This window comes from Calonectris borealis, unplaced genomic scaffold, assembly GCF_964195595.1.
Source record: "Calonectris borealis unplaced genomic scaffold, bCalBor7.hap1.2 HAP1_SCAFFOLD_101, whole genome shotgun sequence".
Taxonomy (NCBI): domain Eukaryota; kingdom Metazoa; phylum Chordata; class Aves; order Procellariiformes; family Procellariidae; genus Calonectris; species Calonectris borealis.
The window spans coordinates 55,384-77,987 of NW_027441491.1; the positions used below are offsets into that span (position 1 = coordinate 55,384).

A 22,604-nucleotide genomic window follows, 5' to 3' on the forward strand; every position below is an offset into this window, starting at 1 on the left:
TATTTCTCACCCCAAAATAGAGGAGGGCCATGGCATGGGGCTGAGTTCCCCCCCAAAAATAATACAGGAGGATACTGGGGGGAATTATTTCCCCCTCCTCCCCCCCAGAAAAAATGCAGGAGGGCCATGGGGGTGGTATTTTCCCCCCAAAAAAAGGGAGTGGTAGCACAGGAAAAGAACCTAGAAAGGGAACTGGGAAAGGGAAAGGGAACTAGTGGGGAAGGGAGCCCCTATGGGTAAGTGATTTGGCACCCTGTGCGTCCAGCGCTGCAATAAAGAATACCTGCTTTCTAAAACTCCAAATTGAGTCTTAGAGAGTTTGTTAGGAACTTCTTTGTTTCAAAACACTCACACACACACACGTGCACCACGGCTGTGCGCACGTGCACGGACAGACACACTGCGTGGGCTCCAGCACAGGCCTCAAGCATCCAGCCCCCGTCTGGATCCAGCATCTAGCCCCCGAACTACAGCCCGGGAAGGGGAAAAATAAAGACTAGTCCTCTGCTCTAGCCTGGGCAGACACTCTCACTTGCTCAGAGAGCTGGGGCTGTCGGCACGTGGGGGGACACCAGGAGGAAGGGGTGGGGGCACGCGGCATACACAAGTCGAGCTGCCACACATCTTCTTTGGTTTATTATGCTTCCTAAAGGAGCTCTTGGGCTTGCGGGTGGTCGTTGTGGCTTGCCGCCTTCCCGTGAACCTGTACTCGGTACATACAGGTGTACTCTGGGTTTCCCCAGTTGCTCTGCACCTGGAATTTGATGTAGCGAAATGTCCTGGGAAGCTCCTTCTGTAAAGAAATGGGGGGAGCCATCATTACGCAGGTGGCAAGAGCCACGGCATATCGCCAGAGTCCCCTCTGCCCGCATTCCCTCTGCTGAGGACCAAGCAGCAGCCCTGACGAAGGAGGAAGCCAGGGCGACCAGACCCTCCTTTGCCAGGGCCACAGAGGAGCCCTCTGTGCCTAGAAGGCAAAGGCCTGGCCTCAGAGCCTTGCTGAGGGGAGCTGTGGAAACCGGAGGCGCTTTGCTGCCCGGGCTGACGCGGGTTGCAGGGAGAGTCCCGCTGAGGGGGGAAGATGTCTGCCGTCCTCCCTCCCGCCGTCTCCCCTGAGGGGGACCGTTTCCCTTCCTGGACCCCTTCCCACTGCTGCTTTCTCTGCGCTACCCGAAGGAAAAGGAAAGCCCTTGCAAAGGTGGGGCAGCTGCCTCGGCCAGCAGAGCAAAGCCCCGTTTGCTCTCCTCTTGCCGTCTTCCCCGCAGGAGCACAGAGCGTGGGAGAGCAGAGGGTGTCTGGGATGATCCTCCACACTCTTTTCTCCAAGGACTTGCAGACAACCCTGCCTTCTTCCCGGGCATCCTGCCACAGCTCTTGCAGTACCTGCACATGGAAAGTCTGAGCAATCTCCTTGTGCACCTCGTAGGTGAATGTCCCCAGGAGAGTTTCTGCCGTTGCCTCATCCACTCCCTGAAAGACGAGAGACAAAGGGAGCAGGTCAGGCTCCAGCAGGGTGTCAGAAAAAGGGCACGCCAAGGCCGAACCCGGGAACCCTTCCCCGCCTCCCTCAGCTCTAGCGGTAGTCTAGCACAGGTTAGGGAGGCTCTGGGTCAGGGTGCTTCGAGCACGTGCTCCAGGATCCTTGGCCGTGAAGCAGAGAAGCAGCCCCCAGAGGCACAGAACCCCACATGCCCCCAGTGGCCCCCCAGGGGATGAGGTGCTCTGCAGCAGCCAGCCCCAGACAGATGTCTGAGAGAAGCCGCCGCGAGAAGCACGTCTCTGGTACAGCTTTTCCCTGGGGCTGGGCCCCACCCGATAAGCGCAAGGCAAAGACTTACGGAGACAGCAAAGTCTTTGGGGGCGCTGCTGACTTCCCCAGAAGGAGAGACTGCCTCGGAGATATGCCAAATGGTGAAAGCCCTTGGCCAGATTTGCTCAGGCAGCCGGATGACCACGTGACCCCGAGATCCTTGGAAAGCCCAGCAGTTGCCAGGGGCAATACGCGGCTGAAACCAGAAAGCCATAACCATCAGTGGCAAGACAGCCAAAGTTCACAGCAGCTGGGGGCAGCTCGGTCCCCCTCCTGATGGGAGGGCAGTGCTGTCAGGGGTCGCAGGGATCAGGAATGCAATGCAGACTGCAGGGCTGAGCGATACGATCGGGCTGAAGGGAAGTGCTGCGCACTTGGTCTGCCAACCCGAAAGCAAGGAGGTGACTCACAAGTCAGGAGTTCCCTTGTGATACCTGCAAGATTGTCTCTGGAGGATTTGCAGAAGAGAAGCCGAATGGAGAAGGCCACCAGGTCATCTTGCCTTGCCCACCGTAACTCTTGGATGTCCTCTCCTCATCAATGGCGGCACCTGACATGAAGGTGGCCAGAGATTAGGAGTTGAAGCAGTGCATTAGGATGTATTTCTCAGGCTTCAAGCAGAGCTTGGCAGGCTTTGGGGGAGTGCCATACACAAACCAAGGGCGAGACTTCCCGTCTGCATACCTATGGCTTCCAGAGCCCAGTCAGGCATCTGAAGGTAGTTTTCAAGCACCTTCTGAACTGCTGCCTCTGTCAACCGCAGAACTTCCTGGGAAAAAATTGGGGATGGAGAGATGGCAGTGAACACAAACACATGCATGGGCCATTCTGCATGAACACCGAGTCCTAGCACAGAGCCAAGGAGCGCCTCTGTGTCAGAAAACCCAAGGCAAGACCTGTCGGAAAAGGTGCCCACTTTGAGAGTGCCAAGAGGAAGCAGCAGGAGGGTGCCCGGAAAGGCAGCGAGGTCTCTGGTCTACCCCCAGCACCCTTACCTCTCTCTTCTCCTCTTGGACACCGTGGGCTTCGAGGACCTCTCTCACTGCCTGAAGTATGTTTCCCCTCGCAGCAGACACCTGAGCCACCGTCTCCTTGAGCTCCCGCTTCTTCTGCTCCAGCCAAGCCTGTGAGTTCCTGGAGGCAGAGAGAAAGCAGGTCTTGTCCAGCAGCTGCCCAGCCCCTGCAGGCAGGCTCCCAACGCTGTGCAGAGAAGGGTCCCCGTGGGCTTGTGTCACCCCCCGGCCCCTGGCCCCTTTCCTTCCTCTGGTTTACAAATGGCTCCCTTCCACTACCGCGGGTGGCAGACGGGGAAGGTCAGGGGCCCTGTTCGCGAGGTGAGCGAGTGCAGGTAGCACGAAGCCAGCTGAGATGGCTCCACAGAGTTCGTTCCTTGGCAAGAAAGCGCTCTTACCCCAGAGACTGCGGCTCTGCTTCAGGAAGCTGTGATGCCTCCTGCAAGATAAAGAGGGTGCGGGATGGACTCCTTAAGTAGCTTGTTTACTGCCAAAATTGACGCTTTGGAGAGACACTCCACTGGAGCAAGCATGAGGAGCACTGCCAGGGCTTCCCAAAGGACACTCCCCTAGGCAGAGCTGGCAGAATTTCCAGCTGCTTCGAGTCACTTTGGAGAGACCCCGACCCGAAGGTTGGACTCTTTAACCAGCCACGTCCAGCAGAGCATCTTTCGGGTCTCCACCTGACCCCCCCCAGGCTCTCCGAGAGGTATGCAGGCAGCAAAAGCACCTTCTGCCAAAGTGCTCCACTCTTCAGCCTGCCACCCTGCAGAGGTCACTTGGGAAGACCCGTTTCTGTGTTGAACCCCACCCAGGCGCGAAGGAGATTGAAGGATGAACAGAAGTGCCCCGCCCAACCTCTGCCTCAGCAGTGGTGGGCATTTTTGACCAGGCACCCCATGTTCCCAGGAGAGGCAGGAGGGCAGAGCCACGGCCTTTGCAGGCATTGGCTTTCCCACAGCAAGAGACACTTACCCGTAATGCTCCCTTTCCCCAGATCGTTGAGCCCGAGCAGTAGACAACAGCTGTGGGTCACATTGTCAAGAGATGGTTATTTTCCTCAGGAGCTGGTCCCCCTCCGCAGGACTGAGAGGACCATTTTTGGTCAGGGATACTCACCCGACAGGACGGGAAGCAGCAGGAAAAGGAGCCTCAGGATGCTCCTGCCCTTCTGGTGGGTGTTGCGTCGTCTAAAAGAGAGGGAACACTGTTGTTACCAAAGCCCAAGGTTGGGACACATATTTGCCAGGGATCCGTTTAGGAGCTTGCTTGCTACCAGGTTCCTGTGCTCAGCACACCTGCAAGCCCGAGGGCCCAGGGGCCTTTGGGAAGGTCTGGCCCATTGCACACCAGCCCTGGGACACAAAGACCTCTGGCCTGACACAGGGGCAGCATCCTGGCCCCGCTCGGCTCTCCCCAGAGAAAGGCCAGGGCCGTGCCCCCGGCTGGAGTGCGGTAGTGCAGACAGCCCCCATGCTCTGGGGCTGCCTGCTCCTGCTGGGAGGGAAGGCAGACAGCACACACGGCTTCTGGGCTGATCCCTCCTGGCTTTCTGGGCCCTCTTGCACCCACCTGCCCAACCTGGCTGGCATCTCCACAACCCCAGCACCCTGGCCAGGCGGAGGGAAAAGCCTGCTCTCCTCTCGAGACCCAAGCACCTCTTCTCTAAGCATCCGCTAGCTGCTGAAAGCGCTCTGCTTCGCGCTGCCGCACACCTCTCCAGCATGGAGTTTTATGGAGGGCAGCAGATTATGACCTCACAAGAGCCGACTGGTGATGCCCATGATGACTTCAGAGGGGCTACCCACGAGGGGGGTTGCTGTGCCACCTGTGAGGGAGAAACCCTGTGTCTTAGCCCCTGCCCACACCTGCAGCTCCGAGAGACAAGGGGCCCAGAAGCACCTGGGAGCACAGAGAGCAGCGTCTCCTTCAGCTGCCCCAGCAAGCTGCTGTGCCGTTACACACCTCCTCCTGTGCCAGGCAGTGGCATGCCCTGGGCTGTGGGCAGGAGGGTAGTTTTGTGAGAATTTGGAGAGTTTTAGCACTGAATTAGATCAGGGAATTGCTTTTTTGCACTCAGGCATTGCCAGCTGCTGATGGCAGTGAACTGCGGTGCTTCAGAACAGGCTGTAGTTCCACGTGGGTTAGTCCAGACGCAGTGTCGGTTTAAGCGCTCCCCACTGAAACCCCGTGTGCAGGTGCTGTGGACAAGCCCCGAGACCCGGGCTTGTCCCTCGGCCCCTCATCAGGCTCCTCAGCCACCTCCCGGGCGTGCGGCAGCCTGCAGGATTGAGCTGTGAGAGTGCTGGGCACAGCCCCCCGGGGCGACTATCAAGGAGCTGGGCATGTGGGTACTGCACAGACCCCTGTGGGACTCACCTAGGGGAGCGGGCACCCCACTGCTGCCCAGGCTCCCAGGGCTGGGATCAAGCAGCCTGGTGTGCAGGTCCCTTCAGGCTGGAGGACCACCCGATGCAGTCTCCCACCTCTACATACACCCAGGGCTGCTCAGGCCTGTGCGTTTTCACACGGTGCTAACAGTGATGACTCTGCGCATTGTGGAAATGCTCAGCAGCGAGGCTGTCTCTCTCTCTTGAGTTGTGCTGCTGTCCTGGCCTCCCTCCCTGCCTCCCTGCCTCCCTCCTCCCTGTGCTGGGGCCAGCCGCTGTCCCCCGGCCAGGAAGAGCTGCTGCAAGCACCCACAGCACTCCCCGGCAAGCCCAGGGATGTTCCTCAGCCCACGGCCATCTGGGCGCTGAGGGAATGTGCTGTTCCTGGCGAGCAGCTGGGTGGGGGCTGCTCCAGGTCATAGAATCATAGAATAGTTTGGGTTGGAAGGGACCTTTAAAGATCATCTGGTCCAGCCCCCTTGCCATGGATAGGGACGTCTTTCACTAGAGAAGTTGCTCAAAGACCCATCCAACCTAACCTGGTAAAAAGCCTCCCTCCCTCTTTCTTCTAAGCCCTCTTTATATATTGAAAGGCCCTAGGAAGATCTACCCAGACCCTTCTCTTCTCCAGGTTGAACAACCCCAACTCTCTCAGCCTTTCTTCATAGCAGAGGTGTTCCAGCCCTCAGATCATTTTTGTGGCCCTCCTCTGGACCTGCTCCAATGGGTCCCTGTCTTTCCTGTGCCGAGGACCCCAGAGCTGCATGCACTACTCCACGTGGGGTCCCACCAGAGCAGAGCAGAATGGGAGAATCCCCTCTCTTCACCTGCTGGCCACGCTTCTTTGGATGCAGCCCAGCACACAGTTGGCTTTCTGGGCTGCGAGCGCACACGGCCGGCTCATGTCTCATTTTTCGTCTACCAGGATCCCCAAGTCCTTCTCTGCAGGGCCGCTCTCAATTCATTTTGGGTCATGTCCAATTTGCCCTTGTGAAGCCATGTTGGCTGTCTGTAATCACCTTCCTGTCTTCAATATGTTTTGACATGTCTTCCAGGAGGATGTGCTCCATGATCTTATCGGGCACAGAAGTGGGGTCAGGCAGAGCAGGGGGCACGTTTGTCTCAGCTCTTTCCAGCCACCCTCTTCGAACGCCACCGTGGCACCTTGCACCGTGCTGGGTACAACACTCCCCGCTCAGAACTGGAGTGAGGGGCCCAGGCATCTCTTTCAGCTCTACTGTAGGTCTCCCCAGTGGGCCCCAAAATCCCCCGCTACGCACCCCACCAAGCTAGGAAGAAAAGAAATACTGAAACGTTTCATCCCAGAGAAGTCCAAAGCTGCCTAATGCCCTTGGACCACTTGCACAGCCCCGGCACCCCGAGCCCCCAGGGCAACTCACCTCAGCCAAGAAGTGCTCTTACGCCTCCTTGACGCCAGCTCCTCCTCCTGCAGGCCAAGGCACTGCAGGGACACGTGTTGGCGTGTGCGAGGAAGCCGAGGTATGGGGCTCAGACCCCCTCCCCTGTCCCTGCTGAGATCAGTGCCCCCATGTCCCCCGGGCACAGTGCAGACCCTTCCCTCCCCAAGGCCCACAGCGCGGTTTGTCTGTCCTACCAGCCGCACAGCCACCATCTCCTGCACCAGTGACTTCTCTGTCTCGTCTGCCGGCACCACCTTCTCCGTGCTATGGACACCATGGGATTCTAGGCTGTGAGAAGAGACCTCGGCCGGCATGGCGATCCCCCGGGTGGCCAACAGGGAGCCAGGGTGCTGCCCAGCCTCTGCTGGGGTTGGCACCAGGCACCTCCAGCATCCCAGCACTGCACAGACCTACCCCAGGCCTGAGGGGGGCATGGAGGAGAGCCTGAGAGCTGCTCAGAGTTGTGCAGAGCTGCTTCCAGAAGTCCCGAGTTGTTCAGAGGTCTTTTGAGCTGCTTAAGAGAAGGCAAAGGGCTTTCCAGAGCAGGCTGGAGGAGCTGACAGGAGCCAGAAAATGTCTATGAGCTGCAGAGGTCTGCCCAAAGCTGCTCATCACTTCCCCACCCCTCTGCCCCAGGTTCCAATCAGGTTCCATCACCACTCACAAAGCTGTTGACTCTCGGAGGCGTTCCCGTCTCTCCAGGAGGCACTGGAGCTTGTTCCTGAGTAGCTGGACAAGCAGAGGGCCCAGTCAAGAGTCCACGCCATGCCTGCTCTGAGGGGGCTTGCCCCCACAAACATGTTGAGCCCCCGTCCCTCCTGTCCCCCTTCCACCTTCTTGACCTCAACCTGCTCCTGAACAGCTTCTGCCAGCTCTGACCACTGCTGCTGCTCAAAGCAAGCGGGACAAATTGCAGGGAGCCATGGTGGGAAAGGGCATCCCCAGTCAGTCCCCAGGGCACGGGGAGGAAAGGCCACGGCCAGGGCGACAGGCACCCAGGTGTCCTGGGGCTAGTGCCATTGCCCGGCAGCTCTGGCCACTCCCCGAGGGATTTCTGGATGCGGGTCGCAGACTTCGACCTGCTCCCGCACTGCTCTACCTCCCTCTGCCTTTCCCTGAAAGAGGTCTGCCTGGCAGAGAAGAGGGAACAGGAACGTCTCCGAGAGGGGCAGGGTGGGGAGGAGGACCCTCATTCACACTGGCCAGGCTGCAATCCCAGACCACCCAGCACCCCCCCTCCAGCCCACGCCTGGCTTCCTGTTACACACTGCATCCCCTGACACACCAGTAAGGGTCATTCATCCTGCCCCCTTCACCAAAGCCATACTACTGTGCCTGCAGACTCACATCAGGGTCCCCTCTGCAGCACAGCCAACAGCCTGGGGGATCTCCAGGGGCCCAATCCCTCCATCACGGATGCCATATCCCAGAGTAGGTGTCCTCCCCTGCCACACCACTGCCTGCAGCTGCTGGGGTGCATGGACCCAGCACTGGCACCCCCCTCCCTGACCCTGTCAGGACAGGCCTCCTCCACTGAACCTTCTGTGCCTCCTCCAGGGTCGCGGCTGCCTCCCTACTTGCCACCTGCAAGCGCTCCTGCGGGAGACAAGGGGAAGAGGGGCAGCCATCAGGCACCGGCACACTCCCACGAGTGCACTCCTCTCGGCATTATCCCCTCTCAGCTTCCCTCCGGCACTGCTTTTGCCCATTTGTCCCCTCGCCTTCCCAGCCCTGCAGGTAGGTAGAGGGACCCCCAGGCCCAACTCTGGACGCGGTCCGCATCTGGACATGGTCCTGAGCAACTGGCTCTCGGTGACCCTGCTTGAGCAGAGGCACTGGACAAGACAAGATGATCTCCAGAGGTCCCTTCCAACCTCAACCAGCCTGTGATTCTGTGAACTCACCTTGGTGTGGGCCACCAGCCCCTCCAGCTGCTGGAGCTCCTGATGGTTCTTTTCCAAACACCACGCCACGACACAGTTCTGGGAAGAGGAGCCGCACACAGGCACTAAGCCCCTGACAGAGCCCCAGGCGCCGCAACTGGGGGACATTGGCAGAGGGGCACTGACCTCCATGCTGCGCTGCTCCATGGTTTTCTGCAGCTCCTGCGGCTTCTTCCCCTGCGTGGGGAAACGAGGGGTCAGGGGCTCAGGTCTCGCAGCCCCAGCTCCCGGGGACAAGGGGAACACTCCACGCCTACCAGACACCGCAGCAGCTCCTTGTGCCTTTGTGACTTGAACACTGAGCCAGGCGCTCCTGGAGCATGTGGAGGTCTTGCTTCACCGCTTCTGTTTGCATGGCTGCACCTGTGCGTCAGGAGCCAGCAGGGTGTGAGGGGCACAGCCACAGGCTCTGTCAGGCACGGACGGTCACGGGGATGCTGCCCTATCCTCGCACACAATCGCACACCGACGTGCTCAGGGGAATGCACCCCCCGCACGTCTGTGCACAGGCATGCCACCCTGCTCACCTGCAGCTGTGTCCAGCACCACAGCTGCTGACACAGGAACAGCCGTAGACCCGCAGGCACAGCCACGCGCTGCCTTGCGCTCCCAAGCAGAGGGGCACCCAGGCGCTCTCCAGCACAGGACACTGCTGCGCCTCCCTCTGTATTGCCCTGAAAGAGGTCTGCCTTGGAGAGAAGCAGGCCCAGCCAAAAGTCCATGCCATGCCTGCTCTGAGGGGGCTTGCCCCCACAAACATGTTGAGCCCCCGTCCCTCCTGTCCCCCTTCCACCTTCTTGACCTCAACCTGCTCCTGAACAGCTTCTGCCAGCTCTGACCACTGCTGCTGCTCAAAGCAAGCGGGACAAATTGCAGGGAGCCATGGTGGGAAAGGGCATCCCCAGTCAGTCCCCAGGGCACGGGGAGGAAAGGCCACGGCCAGGGCGACAGGCACCCAGGTGTCCTGGGGCTAGTGCCATTGCCCGGCAGCTCTGGCCACTCCCCGAGGGATTTCTGGATGCGGGTCGCAGACTTCGACCTGCTCCCGCACTGCTCTACCTCCCTCTGCCTTTCCCTGAAAGAGGTCTGCCTGGCAGAGAAGAGGGAACAGGAACGTCTCCGAGAGGGGCAGGGTGGGGAGGAGGACCCTCATTCACACTGGCCAGGCTGCAATCCCAGACCACCCAGAACCCCCCCTCCAGCCCACGCCTGGCTTCCTGTTACACACTGCATCCCCTGACACACCAGTAAGGGTCATTCATCCTGCCCCCTTCACCAAAGCCATACTACTGTGCCTGCAGACTCACATCAGGGTCCCCTCTGCAGCACAGCCAACAGCCTGGGGGATCTCCAGGGGCCCAATCCCTCCATCACGGATGCCATATCCCAGAGTAGGTGTCCTCCCCTGCCACACCACTGCCTGCAGCTGCTGGGGTGCATGGACCCAGCACTGGCACCCCCCTCCCTGACCCTGTCAGGACAGGCCTCCTCCACTGAACCTTCTGTGCCTCCTCCAGGGTCGCGGCTGCCTCCCTACTTGCCACCTGCAAGCGCTCCTGCGGGAGACAAGGGGAAGAGGGGCAGCCATCAGGCACCGGCACACTCCCACGAGTGCACTCCTCTCGGCATTATCCCCTCTCAGCTTCCCTCCGGCACTGCTTTTGCCCATTTGTCCCCTCTCCTTCCCAGCCCTGCAGGTAGGTAGAGGGACCCCCAGGCCCAACTCTGGACGCGGTCCGCATCTGGACATGGTCCTGAGCAACTGGCTCTCGGTGACCCTGCTTGAGCAGAGGCACTGGACAAGACAAGATGATCTCCAGAGGTCCCTTCCAACCTCAACCAGCCTGTGATTCTGTGAACTCACCTTGGTGTGGGCCACCAGCCCCTCCAGCTGCTGGAGCTCCTGATGGTTCTTTTCCAAACACCACGCCACGACACAGTTCTGGGAAGAGGAGCCGCACACAGGCACTAAGCCCCTGACAGAGCCCCAGGCGCCGCAACTGGGGGACATTGGCAGAGGAGGGGCACTGACCTCCATGCTGCGCTGCTCCATGGTTTTCTGCAGCTCCTGCGGCTTCTTCCCCTGCGTGGGGAAACGAGGGGTCAGGGGCTCAGGTCTCGCAGCCCCAGCTCCCGGGGACAAGGGGAACACTCCACGCCTACCAGACACCGCAGCAGCTCCTTGTGCCTTTGTGACTTGAACACTGAGCCAGGCGCTCCTGGAGCATGTGGAGGTCTTGCTTCACCGCTTCTGTTTGCATGGCTGCACCTGTGCGTCAGGAGCCAGCAGGGTGTGAGGGGCACAGCCACAGGCTCTGTCAGGCACGGACGGTCACGGGGATGCTGCCCTATCCTCGCACACAATCGCACACCGACGTGCTCAGGGGAATGCACCCCCCGCACGTCTGTGCACAGGCATGCCACCCTGCTCACCTGCAGCTGTGTCCAGCACCACAGCTGCTGACACAGGAACAGCCGTAGACCCGCAGGCACAGCCACGCGCTGCCTTGCGCTCCCAAGCAGAGGGGCACCCAGGCGCTCTCCAGCACAGGACACTGCTGCGCCTCCCTCTGTATTGCCCTGAAAGAGGTCTGCCTTGGAGAGAAGCAGGCCCAGCCAAAAGTCCATGCCATGCCTGCTCTGAGGGGGCTTGCCCCCACAAACATGTTGAGCCCCCGTCCCTCCTGTCCCCCTTCCACCTTCTTGACCTCAACCTGCTCCTGAACAGCTTCTGCCAGCTCTGACCACTGCTGCTGCTCAAAGCAAGCGGGACAAAGTGCAGGGAGCCATGGTGGGAAAGGGCATCCCCAGTCAGTCCCCAGGGCACGGGGAGGAAAGGCCACGGCCAGGGCGACAGGCACCCAGGTGTCCTGGGGCTAGTGCCATTGCCCGGCAGCTCTGGCCACTCCCCGAGGGATTTCTGGATGCGGGTCGCAGACTTCGATCTGCTCCCGCACTGCTCTACCTCCCTCTGCCTTTCCCTGAAAGAGGTCTGCCTGGCAGAGAAGAGGGAACAGGAACGTCTCCGAGAGGGGCAGGGTGGGGAGGAGGACCCTCATTCACACTGGCCAGGCTGCAATCCCAGACCACCCAGCACCCACCCTCCAGCCCACGCCTGGCTTCCTGTTACACACTGCATCCCCTGACACACAAGTGAGGGTCATTCATCCTGCCCCCTTCACCAAAGCCATACTACTGTGCCTGCAGACTCACATCAGGGACCCTTCTGCAGCACAGCCACCACCAAATGCTTCTGCAATGGCCCAATCCCTCCATTGTGGACCCAGACCCCTGGGTAAATGTTATGTGCTCCCCTCCTCCCCCTGCCCTGCCCCTCCCACCCCAGTAACACCCCTGCCTCCCTTTCGGTCATCTGAAAGTGCACCTGTGGGACAGGAGGGGAGGAGGAGCAGCCACCAGGGCACCCGGGCGCTCCCATGAGCACACTCCCCTCCACATTATCCCCTCCCGGCCCCCCTCAGGCACTGCCTTTGCCCTCACCTCCCCCCTCTTACCCAGCCCTGCAGGCACCGGTGGCAGGCAGAGGGACCCCCACGCCCAACTCTGCACATGGCCCAACTCTGCACACGGCCCAACTCTGCACACACTCTCCACCCAACACCTCCAACCAGCACCACCAACCCCCAGCCACTCAACGAACCCATATGCAGTGCAGCAACCAATCAGGGGGCCCTGCCCTTCTGCTCTACCAATGAGCAAGCCGTTTCTGTTGCAAGGGGGTGGGGCCCAGTGGGAGCTCCCCGGGCTACGTGCCTGCTCGTCCGACACATTATGGCTCCTCACAGGCGGCCCCGCCCCGTCGCGAGTGCTCCCTGCCCCCGAAATGGCGGCAGTCACACCGGCCTCGCCCTCTCCTGGCTGCCCTCCCCCACGCTCCCATCTGCAGCATTTGAGCACACAGACTCTCCTGCACTCGCTTCTGGCTTTGTGCCCTCCCATGAGAACGAACCTCTGCTACAGCACCAATATTGTGCCGGAACTGGGAAAAATCTCCAGCAGGCACCACTGGAAAGAGCAAGCCAGAGAAAGAAAGGAAGTGGGCAAACTCTTCCTGGGAGGGTTTCCTGTGTTCGGTGCCACTGACTGGATTTAGTTTTCCCTGTGAATCATCCCCAGTTCCCTTTCTATGTTCTTCTTCTGTGTCACCTCACCCTTTTGGGAAGGAACCAACTCCCACCCTCAGCCTCCCCCTTTTTGGGGGGAAATAGCTCCCTGCCATGGCCATCCTCCTCCCAGACTGTGGAGGGGGGAAGGACCTTGGGAGGAGCAGATGCCTGGGGTACCTGAAAGGAGAGGGATGTCTGGGGGGAACTGATGGGATCAGGAGGGTCAAGGGGGTTGGGGGTGTCTGGAGAGAACTGGAGGTGATGGGGGTGTCTGGGGAGAAGTGAAGGCAATGAAGAGTGTGCAGGGGGGAACTGAGGAGATGGAGGGAGTCTGAGAGGAACTCAAAGGATTGGGGGTGTCTGAACGGGGGAACTGAGGGGATCGGGGACTTCTGGTTGGAAGTGAGGGGATCAGTGGTATTGAGGAGGCGTTTGAGAAGATTGAGAAGACATCTGAGTGGGAGATCTGGGATGCCTGGAAGGGTAGCAGGGTATCAGGGCTGTCTGGGAGGAAGCAGAGGCATCTTTGGGGCTGAGGTTTCTGGGGCTAACTGAGGGGATTGGGGTCACTGAGGGGGTAACAGAGGGGATCAAGGGCCTGGCAGCCTGGCAGGGAAATGGCTCCTCACCCCACAGGTGCCCCTGCAGTGCCGCATCCCCGCAAAGGTGCCATGACAGCACCATAAAACCCTCCCCCAGGCATCCCTGCCCCACCCTGGGCCCCACAATCCCCTGCGAATCCCTTTCCCCCCCACCAGGTACCAGCCCCTGCTTATATATATCCTGGCTCTGCCCCTTCTGCGCGTGGGGGGGTGGAGGCACCCTTCTCATCCCCCATTCCCGCCCGGGAGGTTTCTGTGTCCCCCCCATACCTGGATTAACGCTACTAAAAGACCTGGCTTGAAGTGTGTTCATGTCAGCATTCCCTTAGGACTGTAGGGCACCATCAGGGCCCTGGCCGCAGGGTTTTACATGCATTTTTAATCATGCATACAACTCCTCCAAACAACCCCATCACAGCCCCAACGCTGCCTATAGGTACACAGGTGATAGAAGGACGGCGAGGAGAAATGGGGTCCTGCTGCTGAATGAGGTGGAGGAGCTGGTCACACAGGCGGTGGGAAAGGCTGAGGCACTGAAAGCTGCCTTTGCCGTCTCTACCAGCCCGACCTGCCTTCAGGAATCCCAGGTCACAGAGGCCTGGGAAAAGGCTGGAGCAAGGCAGACGTACCCTTGGCGGAAGAGAATCAGGTCAGGGAATACTTAAGGAAACTGGCCGTACAGAAGTATACGGGCACAGATGGGACGCACCCGCGAGGGCTGAGGGATCTGGCTGATGGGAGATGCACAAGCCGGGGCCCTGCTGCTGCCCTGCTCCTCCCCAGCAATCACCCTCTTTACAGAAAGGCCATACTACAGCCTGTGGGCAGGGGGTGTCCCTACAGGAATTCTTGGACTGGAAGAATTGCCAGGAGAAAAATCCTGAAATGATTTTGGTTTGACATTGTCGGGAAGGTGGCAGTATTGCCCCGTCTGAGTCATGTGGGCTTCATTACGTGGTGGGGAGGGTTGTGCATCCAGAAGAGATCAGCACATCCACGAAACCCATCTGGCACAAACATGTTTGAGGTTTAATATTCTTTTATCAAATTTTGCTATTCAAATTTTTAAAAAAAATTGCAACACAGAGACAAATCAACCCCTGGAGTGGGATTTTGCACCTGTCTTTGTGTTTCCTGTGGATCATAACCCCAACAGCCCCACGCAACACGATGGCCAAGGGCCGGGCTACGCTGGGAGCAGCCGAGGACATTTTGTGCTGGAAAATAAGATGAACATGAGTTATTTCTCACCCCAAAATAGAGGAGGGCCATGGCATGGGGCTGAGTTCCCCCCCAAAAATAATACAGGAGGATACTGGGGGGAATTATTTCCCCCTCCTCCCCCCCAGAAAAAATGCAGGAGGGCCATGGGGGTGGTATTTTCCCCCCAAAAAAAGGGAGTGGTAGCACAGGAAAAGAACCTAGAAAGGGAACTGGGAAAGGGAAAGGGAACTAGTGGGGAAGGGAGCCCCTATGGGTAAGTGATTTGGCACCCTGTGCGTCCAGCGCTGCAATAAAGAATACCTGCTTTCTAAAACTCCAAATTGAGTCTTAGAGAGTTTGTTAGGAACTTCTTTGTTTCAAAACACTCACACACACACACGTGCACCACGGCTGTGCGCACGTGCACGGACAGACACACTGCGTGGGCTCCAGCACAGGCCTCAAGCATCCAGCCCCCGTCTGGATCCAGCATCTAGCCCCCGAACTACAGCCCGGGAAGGGGAAAAATAAAGACTAGTCCTCTGCTCTAGCCTGGGCAGACACTCTCACTTGCTCAGAGAGCTGGGGCTGTCGGCACGTGGGGGGACACCAGGAGGAAGGGGTGGGGGCACGCGGCATACACAAGTCGAGCTGCCACACATCTTCTTTGGTTTATTATGCTTCCTAAAGGAGCTCTTGGGCTTGCGGGTGGTCGTTGTGGCTTGCCGCCTTCCCGTGAACCTGTACTCGGTACATACAGGTGTACTCTGGGTTTCCCCAGTTGCTCTGCACCTGGAATTTGATGTAGCGAAATGTCCTGGGAAGCTCCTTCTGTAAAGAAATGGGGGGAGCCATCATTACGCAGGTGGCAAGAGCCACGGCATATCGCCAGAGTCCCCTCTGCCCGCATTCCCTCTGCTGAGGACCAAGCAGCAGCCCTGACGAAGGAGGAAGCCAGGGCGACCAGACCCTCCTTTGCCAGGGCCACAGAGGAGCCCTCTGTGCCTAGAAGGCAAAGGCCTGGCCTCAGAGCCTTGCTGAGGGGAGCTGTGGAAACCGGAGGCGCTTTGCTGCCCGGGCTGACGCGGGTTGCAGGGAGAGTCCCGCTGAGGGGGGAAGATGTCTGCCGTCCTCCCTCCCGCCGTCTCCCCTGAGGGGGACCGTTTCCCTTCCTGGACCCCTTCCCACTGCTGCTTTCTCTGCGCTACCCGAAGGAAAAGGAAAGCCCTTGCAAAGGTGGGGCAGCTGCCTCGGCCAGCAGAGCAAAGCCCCGTTTGCTCTCCTCTTGCCGTCTTCCCCGCAGGAGCACAGAGCGTGGGAGAGCAGAGGGTGTCTGGGATGATCCTCCACACTCTTTTCTCCAAGGACTTGCAGACAACCCTGCCTTCTTCCCGGGCATCCTGCCACAGCTCTTGCAGTACCTGCACATGGAAAGTCTGAGCAATCTCCTTGTGCACCTCGTAGGTGAATGTCCCCAGGAGAGTTTCTGCCGTTGCCTCATCCACTCCCTGAAAGACGAGAGACAAAGGGAGCAGGTCAGGCTCCAGCAGGGTGTCAGAAAAAGGGCACGCCAAGGCCGAACCCGGGAACCCTTCCCCGCCTCCCTCAGCTCTAGCGGTAGTCTAGCACAGGTTAGGGAGGCTCTGGGTCAGGGTGCTTCGAGCACGTGCTCCAGGATCCTTGGCCGTGAAGCAGAGAAGCAGCCCCCAGAGGCACAGAACCCCACATGCCCCCAGTGGCCCCCCAGGGGATGAGGTGCTCTGCAGCAGCCAGCCCCAGACAGATGTCTGAGAGAAGCCGCCGCGAGAAGCACGTCTCTGGTACAGCTTTTCCCTGGGGCTGGGCCCCACCCGATAAGCGCAAGGCAAAGACTTACGGAGACAGCAAAGTCTTTGGGGGCGCTGCTGACTTCCCCAGAAGGAGAGACTGCCTCGGAGATATGCCAAATGGTGAAAGCCCTTGGCCAGATTTGCTCAGGCAGCCGGATGACCACGTGACCCCGAGATCCTTGGAAAGCCCAGCAGTTGCCAGGGGCAATACGTGGCTGAAACCAGAAAGCCATAACCATCAGTGGCAAGACAGCCAAAGTTCACAGCAGCTGGGGGCAGCTCGGTCCCCCTCCTGATGGGAGGGCAGTGCTGTCAGGGGTCGCAGGGATCAGGAATGCAATGCAGACTGCAGGGCTGAGCGATACGATCGGGCTGAAGGGAAGTGCTGCGCACTTGGTCTGCCAACCCGAAAGCAAGGAGGTGACTCACAAGTCAGGAGTTCCCTTGTGATACCTGCAAGATTGTCTCTGGAGGATTTGCAGAAGAGAAGCCGAATGGAGAAGGCCACCAGGTCATCTTGCCTTGCCCACCGTAACTCTTGGATGTCCTCTCCTCATCAATGGCGGCACCTGACATGAAGGTGGCCAGAGATTAGGAGTTGAAGCAGTGCATTAGGATGTATTTCTCAGGCTTCAAGCAGAGCTTGGCAGGCTTTGGGGGAGTGCCATACACAAACCAAGGGCGAGACTTCCCGTCTGCATACCTATGGCTTCCAGAGCCCAGTCAGGCATCTGAAGGTAGTTTTCAAGCACCTTCTGAACTGCTGCCTCTGTCAACCGCAGAACTTCCTGGGAAAAAATTGGGGATGGAGAGATGGCAGTGAACACAAACACATGCATGGGCCATTCTGCATGAACACCGAGTCCTAGCACAGAGCCAAGGAGCGCCTCTGTGTCAGAAAACCCAAGGCAAGACCTGTCGGAAAAGGTGCCCACTTTGAGAGTGCCAAGAGGAAGCAGCAGGAGGGTGCCCGGAAAGGCAGCGAGGTCTCTGGTCTACCCCCAGCACCCTTACCTCTCTCTTCTCCTCTTGGACACCGTGGGCTTCGAGGACCTCTCTCACTGCCTGAAGTATGTTTCCCCTCGCAGCAGACACCTGAGCCACCGTCTCCTTGAGCTCCCGCTTCTTCTGCTCCAGCCAAGCCTGTGAGTTCCTGGAGGCAGAGAGAAAGCAGGTCTTGTCCAGCAGCTGCCCAGCCCCTGCAGGCAGGCTCCCAACGCTGTGCAGAGAAGGGTCCCCGTGGGCTTGTGTCACCCCCCGGCCCCTGGCCCCTTTCCTTCCTCTGGTTTACAAATGGCTCCCTTCCACTACCGCGGGTGGCAGACGGGGAAGGTCAGGGGCCCTGTTCGCGAGGTGAGCGAGTGCAGGTAGCACGAAGCCAGCTGAGATGGCTCCACAGAGTTCGTTCCTTGGCAAGAAAGCGCTCTTACCCCAGAGACTGCGGCTCTGCTTCAGGAAGCTGTGATGCCTCCTGCAAGATAAAGAGGGTGTGGGATGGACTCCTTAAGTAGCTTGTTTACTGCCAAAATTGACGCTTTGGAGAGACACTCCACTGGAGCAAGCATGAGGAGCACTGCCAGGGCTTCCCAAAGGACACTCCCCTAGGCAGAGCTGGCAGAATTTCCAGCTGCTTCGAGTCACTTTGGAGAGACCCCGACCCGAAGGTTGGACTCTTTAACCAGCCACGTCCAGCAGAGCATCTTTCGGGTCTCCACCTGACCCCCCCCAGGCTCTCCGAGAGGTATGCAGGCAGCAAAAGCACCTTCTGCCAAAGTGCTCCACTCTTCAGTCTGCCACCCTGCAGAGGTCACTTGGGAAGACCCGTTTCTGTGTTGAACCCCACCCAGGCGCGAAGGAGATTGAAGGATGAACAGAAGTGCCCCGCCCAACCTCTGCCTCAGCGGTGGTGGGCATTTTTGACCAGGCACCCCATGTTCCCAGGAGAGGCAGGAGGGCAGAGCCACGGCCTTTGCAGGCATTGGCTTTCCCACAGCAAGAGACACTTACCCGTAATGCTCCCTTTCCCCAGATCGTTGAGCCCGAGCAGTAGACAACAGCTGTGGGTCACATTGTCAAGAGATGGTTATTTTCCTCAGGAGCTGGTCCCCCTCCGCAGGACTGAGAGGACCATTTTTGGTCAGGGATACTCACCCGACAGGACGGGAAGCAGCAGGAAAAGGAGCCTCAGGATGCTCCTGCCCTTCTGGTGGGTGTTGCGTCGTCTAAAAGAGAGGGAACACTGTTGTTACCAAAGCCCAAGGTTGGGACACATATTTGCCAGGGATCCGTTTAGGAGCTTGCTTGCTACCAGGTTCCTGTGCTCAGCACACCTGCAAGCCCGAGGGCCCAGGGGCCTTTGGGAAGGTCTGGCCCATTGCACACCAGCCCTGGGACACAAAGACCTCTGGCCTGACACAGGGGCAGCATCCTGGCCCCGCTCGGCTCTCCCCAGAGAAAGGCCAGGGCCGTGCCCCCGGCTGGAGTGCGGTAGTGCAGACAGCCCCCATGCTCTGGGGCTGCCTGCTCCTGCTGGGAGGGAAGGCAGACAGCACACACGGCTTCTGGGCTGATCCCTCCTGGCTTTCTGGGCCCTCTTGCACCCACCTGCCCAACCTGGCTGGCATCTCCACAACCCCAGCACCCTGGCCAGGCGGAGGGAAAAGCCTGCTCTCCTCTCGAGACCCAAGCACCTCTTCTCTAAGCATCCGCTAGCTGCTGAAAGCGCTCTGCTTCGCGCTGCCGCACACCTCTCCAGCATGGAGTTTTATGGAGGGCAGCAGATTATGACCTCACAAGAGCCGACTGGTGATGCCCATGATGACTTCAGAGGGGCTACCCACGAGGGGGGTTGCTGTGCCACCTGTGAGGGAGAAACCCTGTGTCTTAGCCCCTGCCCACACCTGCAGCTCCGAGAGACAAGGGGCCCAGAAGCACCTGGGAGCACAGAGAGCAGCGTCTCCTTCAGCTGCCCCAGCAAGCTGCTGTGCCGTTACACACCTCCTCCTGTGCCAGGCAGTGGCATGCCCTGGGCTGTGGGCAGGAGGGTAGTTTTGTGAGAATTTGGAGAGTTTTAGCACTGAATTAGATCAGGGAATTGCTTTTTTGCACTCAGGCATTGCCAGCTGCTGATGGCAGTGAACTGCGGTGCTTCAGAACAGGCTGTAGTTCCACGTGGGTTAGTCCAGACGCAGTGTCGGTTTAAGCGCTCCCCACTGAAACCCCGTGTGCAGGTGCTGTGGACAAGCCCCGAGACCCGGGCTTGTCCCTCGGCCCCTCATCAGGCTCCTCAGCCACCTCCCGGGCGTGCGGCAGCCTGCAGGATTGAGCTGTGAGAGTGCTGGGCACAGCCCCCCGGGGCGACTATCAAGGAGCTGGGCATGTGGGTACTGCACAGACCCCTGTGGGACTCACCTAGGGGAGCGGGCACCCCACTGCTGCCCAGGCTCCCAGGGCTGGGATCAAGCAGCCTGGTGTGCAGGTCCCTTCAGGCTGGAGGACCACCCGATGCAGTCTCCCACCTCTACATACACCCAGGGCTGCTCAGGCCTGTGCGTTTTCACACGGTGCTAACAGTGATGACTCTGCGCATTGTGGAAATGCTCAGCAGCGAGGCTGTCTCTCTCTCTTGAGTTGTGCTGCTGTCCTGGCCTCCCTCCCTGCCTCCCTGCCTCCCTCCTCCCTGTGCTGGGGCCAGCCGCTGTCCCCCGGCCAGGAAGAGCTGCTGCAAGCACCCACAGCACTCCCCGGCAAGCCCAGGGATGTTCCTCAGCCCACGGCCATCTGGGCGCTGAGGGAATGTGCTGTTCCTGGCGAGCAGCTGGGTGGGGGCTGCTCCAGGTCATAGAATCATAGAATAGTTTGGGTTGGAAGGGACCTTTAAAGATCATCTGGTCCAGCCCCCTTGCCATGGATAGGGACGTCTTTCACTAGAGAAGTTGCTCAAAGACCCATCCAACCTAACCTGGTAAAAAGTCTCCCTCCCTCTTTCTTCTAAGCCCTCTTTATATATTGAAAGGCCCTAGGAAGATCTACCCAGACCCTTCTCTTCTCCAGGTTGAACAACCCCAACTCTCTCAGCCTTTCTTCACAGCAGAGGTGTTCCAGCCCTCAGATCATTTTTGTGGCCCTCCTCTGGACCTGCTCCAATGGGTCCCTGTCTTTCCTGTGCCGAGGACCCCAGAGCTGCATGCACTACTCCACGTGGGGTCCCACCAGAGCAGAGCAGAATGGGAGAATCCCCTCTCTTCACCTGCTGGCCACGCTTCTTTGGATGCAGCCCAGCACACAGTTGGCTTTCTGGGCTGCGAGCGCACACGGCCGGCTCATGTCTCATTTTTCGTCTACCAGGATCCCCAAGTCCTTCTCTGCAGGGCCGCTCTCAATTCATTTTGGGTCATGTCCAATTTGCCCTTGTGAAGCCATGTTGGCTGTCTGTAATCACCTTCCTGTCTTCAATATGTTTTGACATGTCTTCCAGGAGGATGTGCTCCATGATCTTATCGGGCACAGAAGTGGGGTCAGGCAGAGCAGGGGGCACGTTTGTCTCAGCTCTTTCCAGCCACCCTCTTCGAACGCCACCGTGGCACCTTGCACCGTGCTGGGTACAACACTCCCCGCTCAGAACTGGAGTGAGGGGCCCAGGCATCTCTTTCAGCTCTACTGTAGGTCTCCCCAGTGGGCCCCAAAATCCCCCGCTACGCACCCCACCAAGCTAGGAAGAAAAGAAATACTGAAACGTTTCATCCCAGAGAAGTCCAAAGCTGCCTAATGCCCTTGGACCACTTGCACAGCCCCGGCACCCCGAGCCCCCAGGGCAACTCACCTCAGCCAAGAAGTGCTCTTACGCCTCCTTGACGCCAGCTCCTCCTCCTGCAGGCCAAGGCACTGCAGGGACACGTGTTGGCGTGTGCGAGGAAGCCGAGGTATGGGGCTCAGACCCCCTCCCCTGTCCCTGCTGAGATCAGTGCCCCCATGTCCCCCGGGCACAGTGCAGACCCTTCCCTCCCCAAGGCCCACAGCGCGGTTTGTCTGTCCTACCAGCCGCACAGCCACCATCTCCTGCACCAGTGACTTCTCTGTCTCGTCTGCCGGCACCACCTTCTCCGTGCTATGGACACCATGGGATTCTAGGCTGTGAGAAGAGACCTCGGCCGGCATGGCGATCCCCCGGGTGGCCAACAGGGAGCCAGGGTGCTGCCCAGCCTCTGCTGGGGTTGGCACCAGGCACCTCCAGCATCCCAGCACTGCACAGACCTACCCCAGGCCTGAGGGGGGCATGGAGGAGAGCCTGAGAGCTGCTCAGAGTTGTGCAGAGCTGCTTCCAGAAGTCCCGAGTTGTTCAGAGGTCTTTTGAGCTGCTTAAGAGAAGGCAAAGGGCTTTCCAGAGCAGGCTGGAGGAGCTGACAGGAGCCAGAAAATGTCTATGAGCTGCAGAGGTCTGCCCAAAGCTGCTCATCACTTCCCCACCCCTCTGCCCCAGGTTCCAATCAGGTTCCATCACCACTCACAAAGCTGTTGACTCTCGGAGGCGTTCCCGTCTCTCCAGGAGGCACTGGAGCTTGTTCCTGAGTAGCTGGACAAGCAGAGGGCCCAGTCAAGAGTCCACGCCATGCCTGCTCTGAGGGGGCTTGCCCCCACAAACATGTTGAGCCCCCGTCCCTCCTGTCCCCCTTCCACCTTCTTGACCTCAACCTGCTCCTGAACAGCTTCTGCCAGCTCTGACCACTGCTGCTGCTCAAAGCAAGCGGGACAAATTGCAGGGAGCCATGGTGGGAAAGGGCATCCCCAGTCAGTCCCCAGGGCACGGGGAGGAAAGGCCACGGCCAGGGCGACAGGCACCCAGGTGTCCTGGGGCTAGTGCCATTGCCCGGCAGCTCTGGCCACTCCCCGAGGGATTTCTGGATGCGGGTCGCAGACTTCGACCTGCTCCCGCACTGCTCTACCTCCCTCTGCCTTTCCCTGAAAGAGGTCTGCCTGGCAGAGAAGAGGGAACAGGAACGTCTCCGAGAGGGGCAGGGTGGGGAGGAGGACCCTCATTCACACTGGCCAGGCTGCAATCCCAGACCACCCAGCACCCCCCCTCCAGCCCACGCCTGGCTTCCTGTTACACACTGCATCCCCTGACACACCAGTAAGGGTCATTCATCCTGCCCCCTTCACCAAAGCCATACTACTGTGCCTGCAGACTCACATCAGGGTCCCCTCTGCAGCACAGCCAACAGCCTGGGGGATCTCCAGGGGCCCAATCCCTCCATCACGGATGCCAT

General features: G+C 59.3%; 2 protein-coding genes and 1 long non-coding RNA gene across 4 annotated transcripts in view; 1 reads left to right on the forward strand and 2 right to left on the reverse strand.

Moving 5' to 3' along the window:
- Window positions 1-22,604, forward strand: part of LOC142076740 (uncharacterized) — a 124,405-nt gene that overhangs the window by 38,417 nt on the left and 63,384 nt on the right. The gene's annotated exons all lie outside the window — the stretch shown is intronic.
- LOC142076733 (SUN domain-containing protein 3-like) lies at window positions 615-5,104 on the reverse strand. The gene is made up of 10 exons (XM_075139125.1): window positions 4,396-5,104; window positions 3,943-4,013; window positions 3,799-3,848; window positions 3,222-3,262; window positions 2,806-2,944; window positions 2,495-2,579; window positions 2,245-2,360; window positions 1,839-2,006; window positions 1,384-1,470; window positions 615-793 (listed from the first exon to the last, which is right to left on the reverse strand). Exons 1-10 carry the CDS (start codon window positions 4,494-4,496, stop codon window positions 647-649), a joined length of 1,005 nt encoding a protein of 334 aa, XP_074995226.1. The 5' UTR covers window positions 4,497-5,104; the 3' UTR covers window positions 615-646.
- On the reverse strand, window positions 15,162-21,897 carry LOC142076738 (SUN domain-containing protein 3-like). 2 transcript variants are annotated; one of them, XM_075139129.1, is made up of 11 exons: window positions 21,376-21,897; window positions 18,943-19,198; window positions 18,490-18,560; window positions 18,346-18,395; window positions 17,769-17,809; window positions 17,353-17,491; window positions 17,042-17,126; window positions 16,792-16,907; window positions 16,386-16,553; window positions 15,931-16,017; window positions 15,162-15,340 (listed from the first exon to the last, which is right to left on the reverse strand). In XM_075139129.1, the coding sequence occupies exons 2-11, from the start codon at window positions 19,041-19,043 to the stop codon at window positions 15,194-15,196; spliced, it is 1,005 nt and encodes a 334-aa protein (XP_074995230.1). In that variant the 5' UTR covers window positions 19,044-19,198; window positions 21,376-21,897; the 3' UTR covers window positions 15,162-15,193. The 2 variants fall into 2 exon arrangements, with proteins under 2 accessions (XP_074995230.1, XP_074995229.1); XM_075139128.1 differs by lacking the exon at window positions 21,376-21,897 and having other exon boundaries at window positions 18,943-19,963.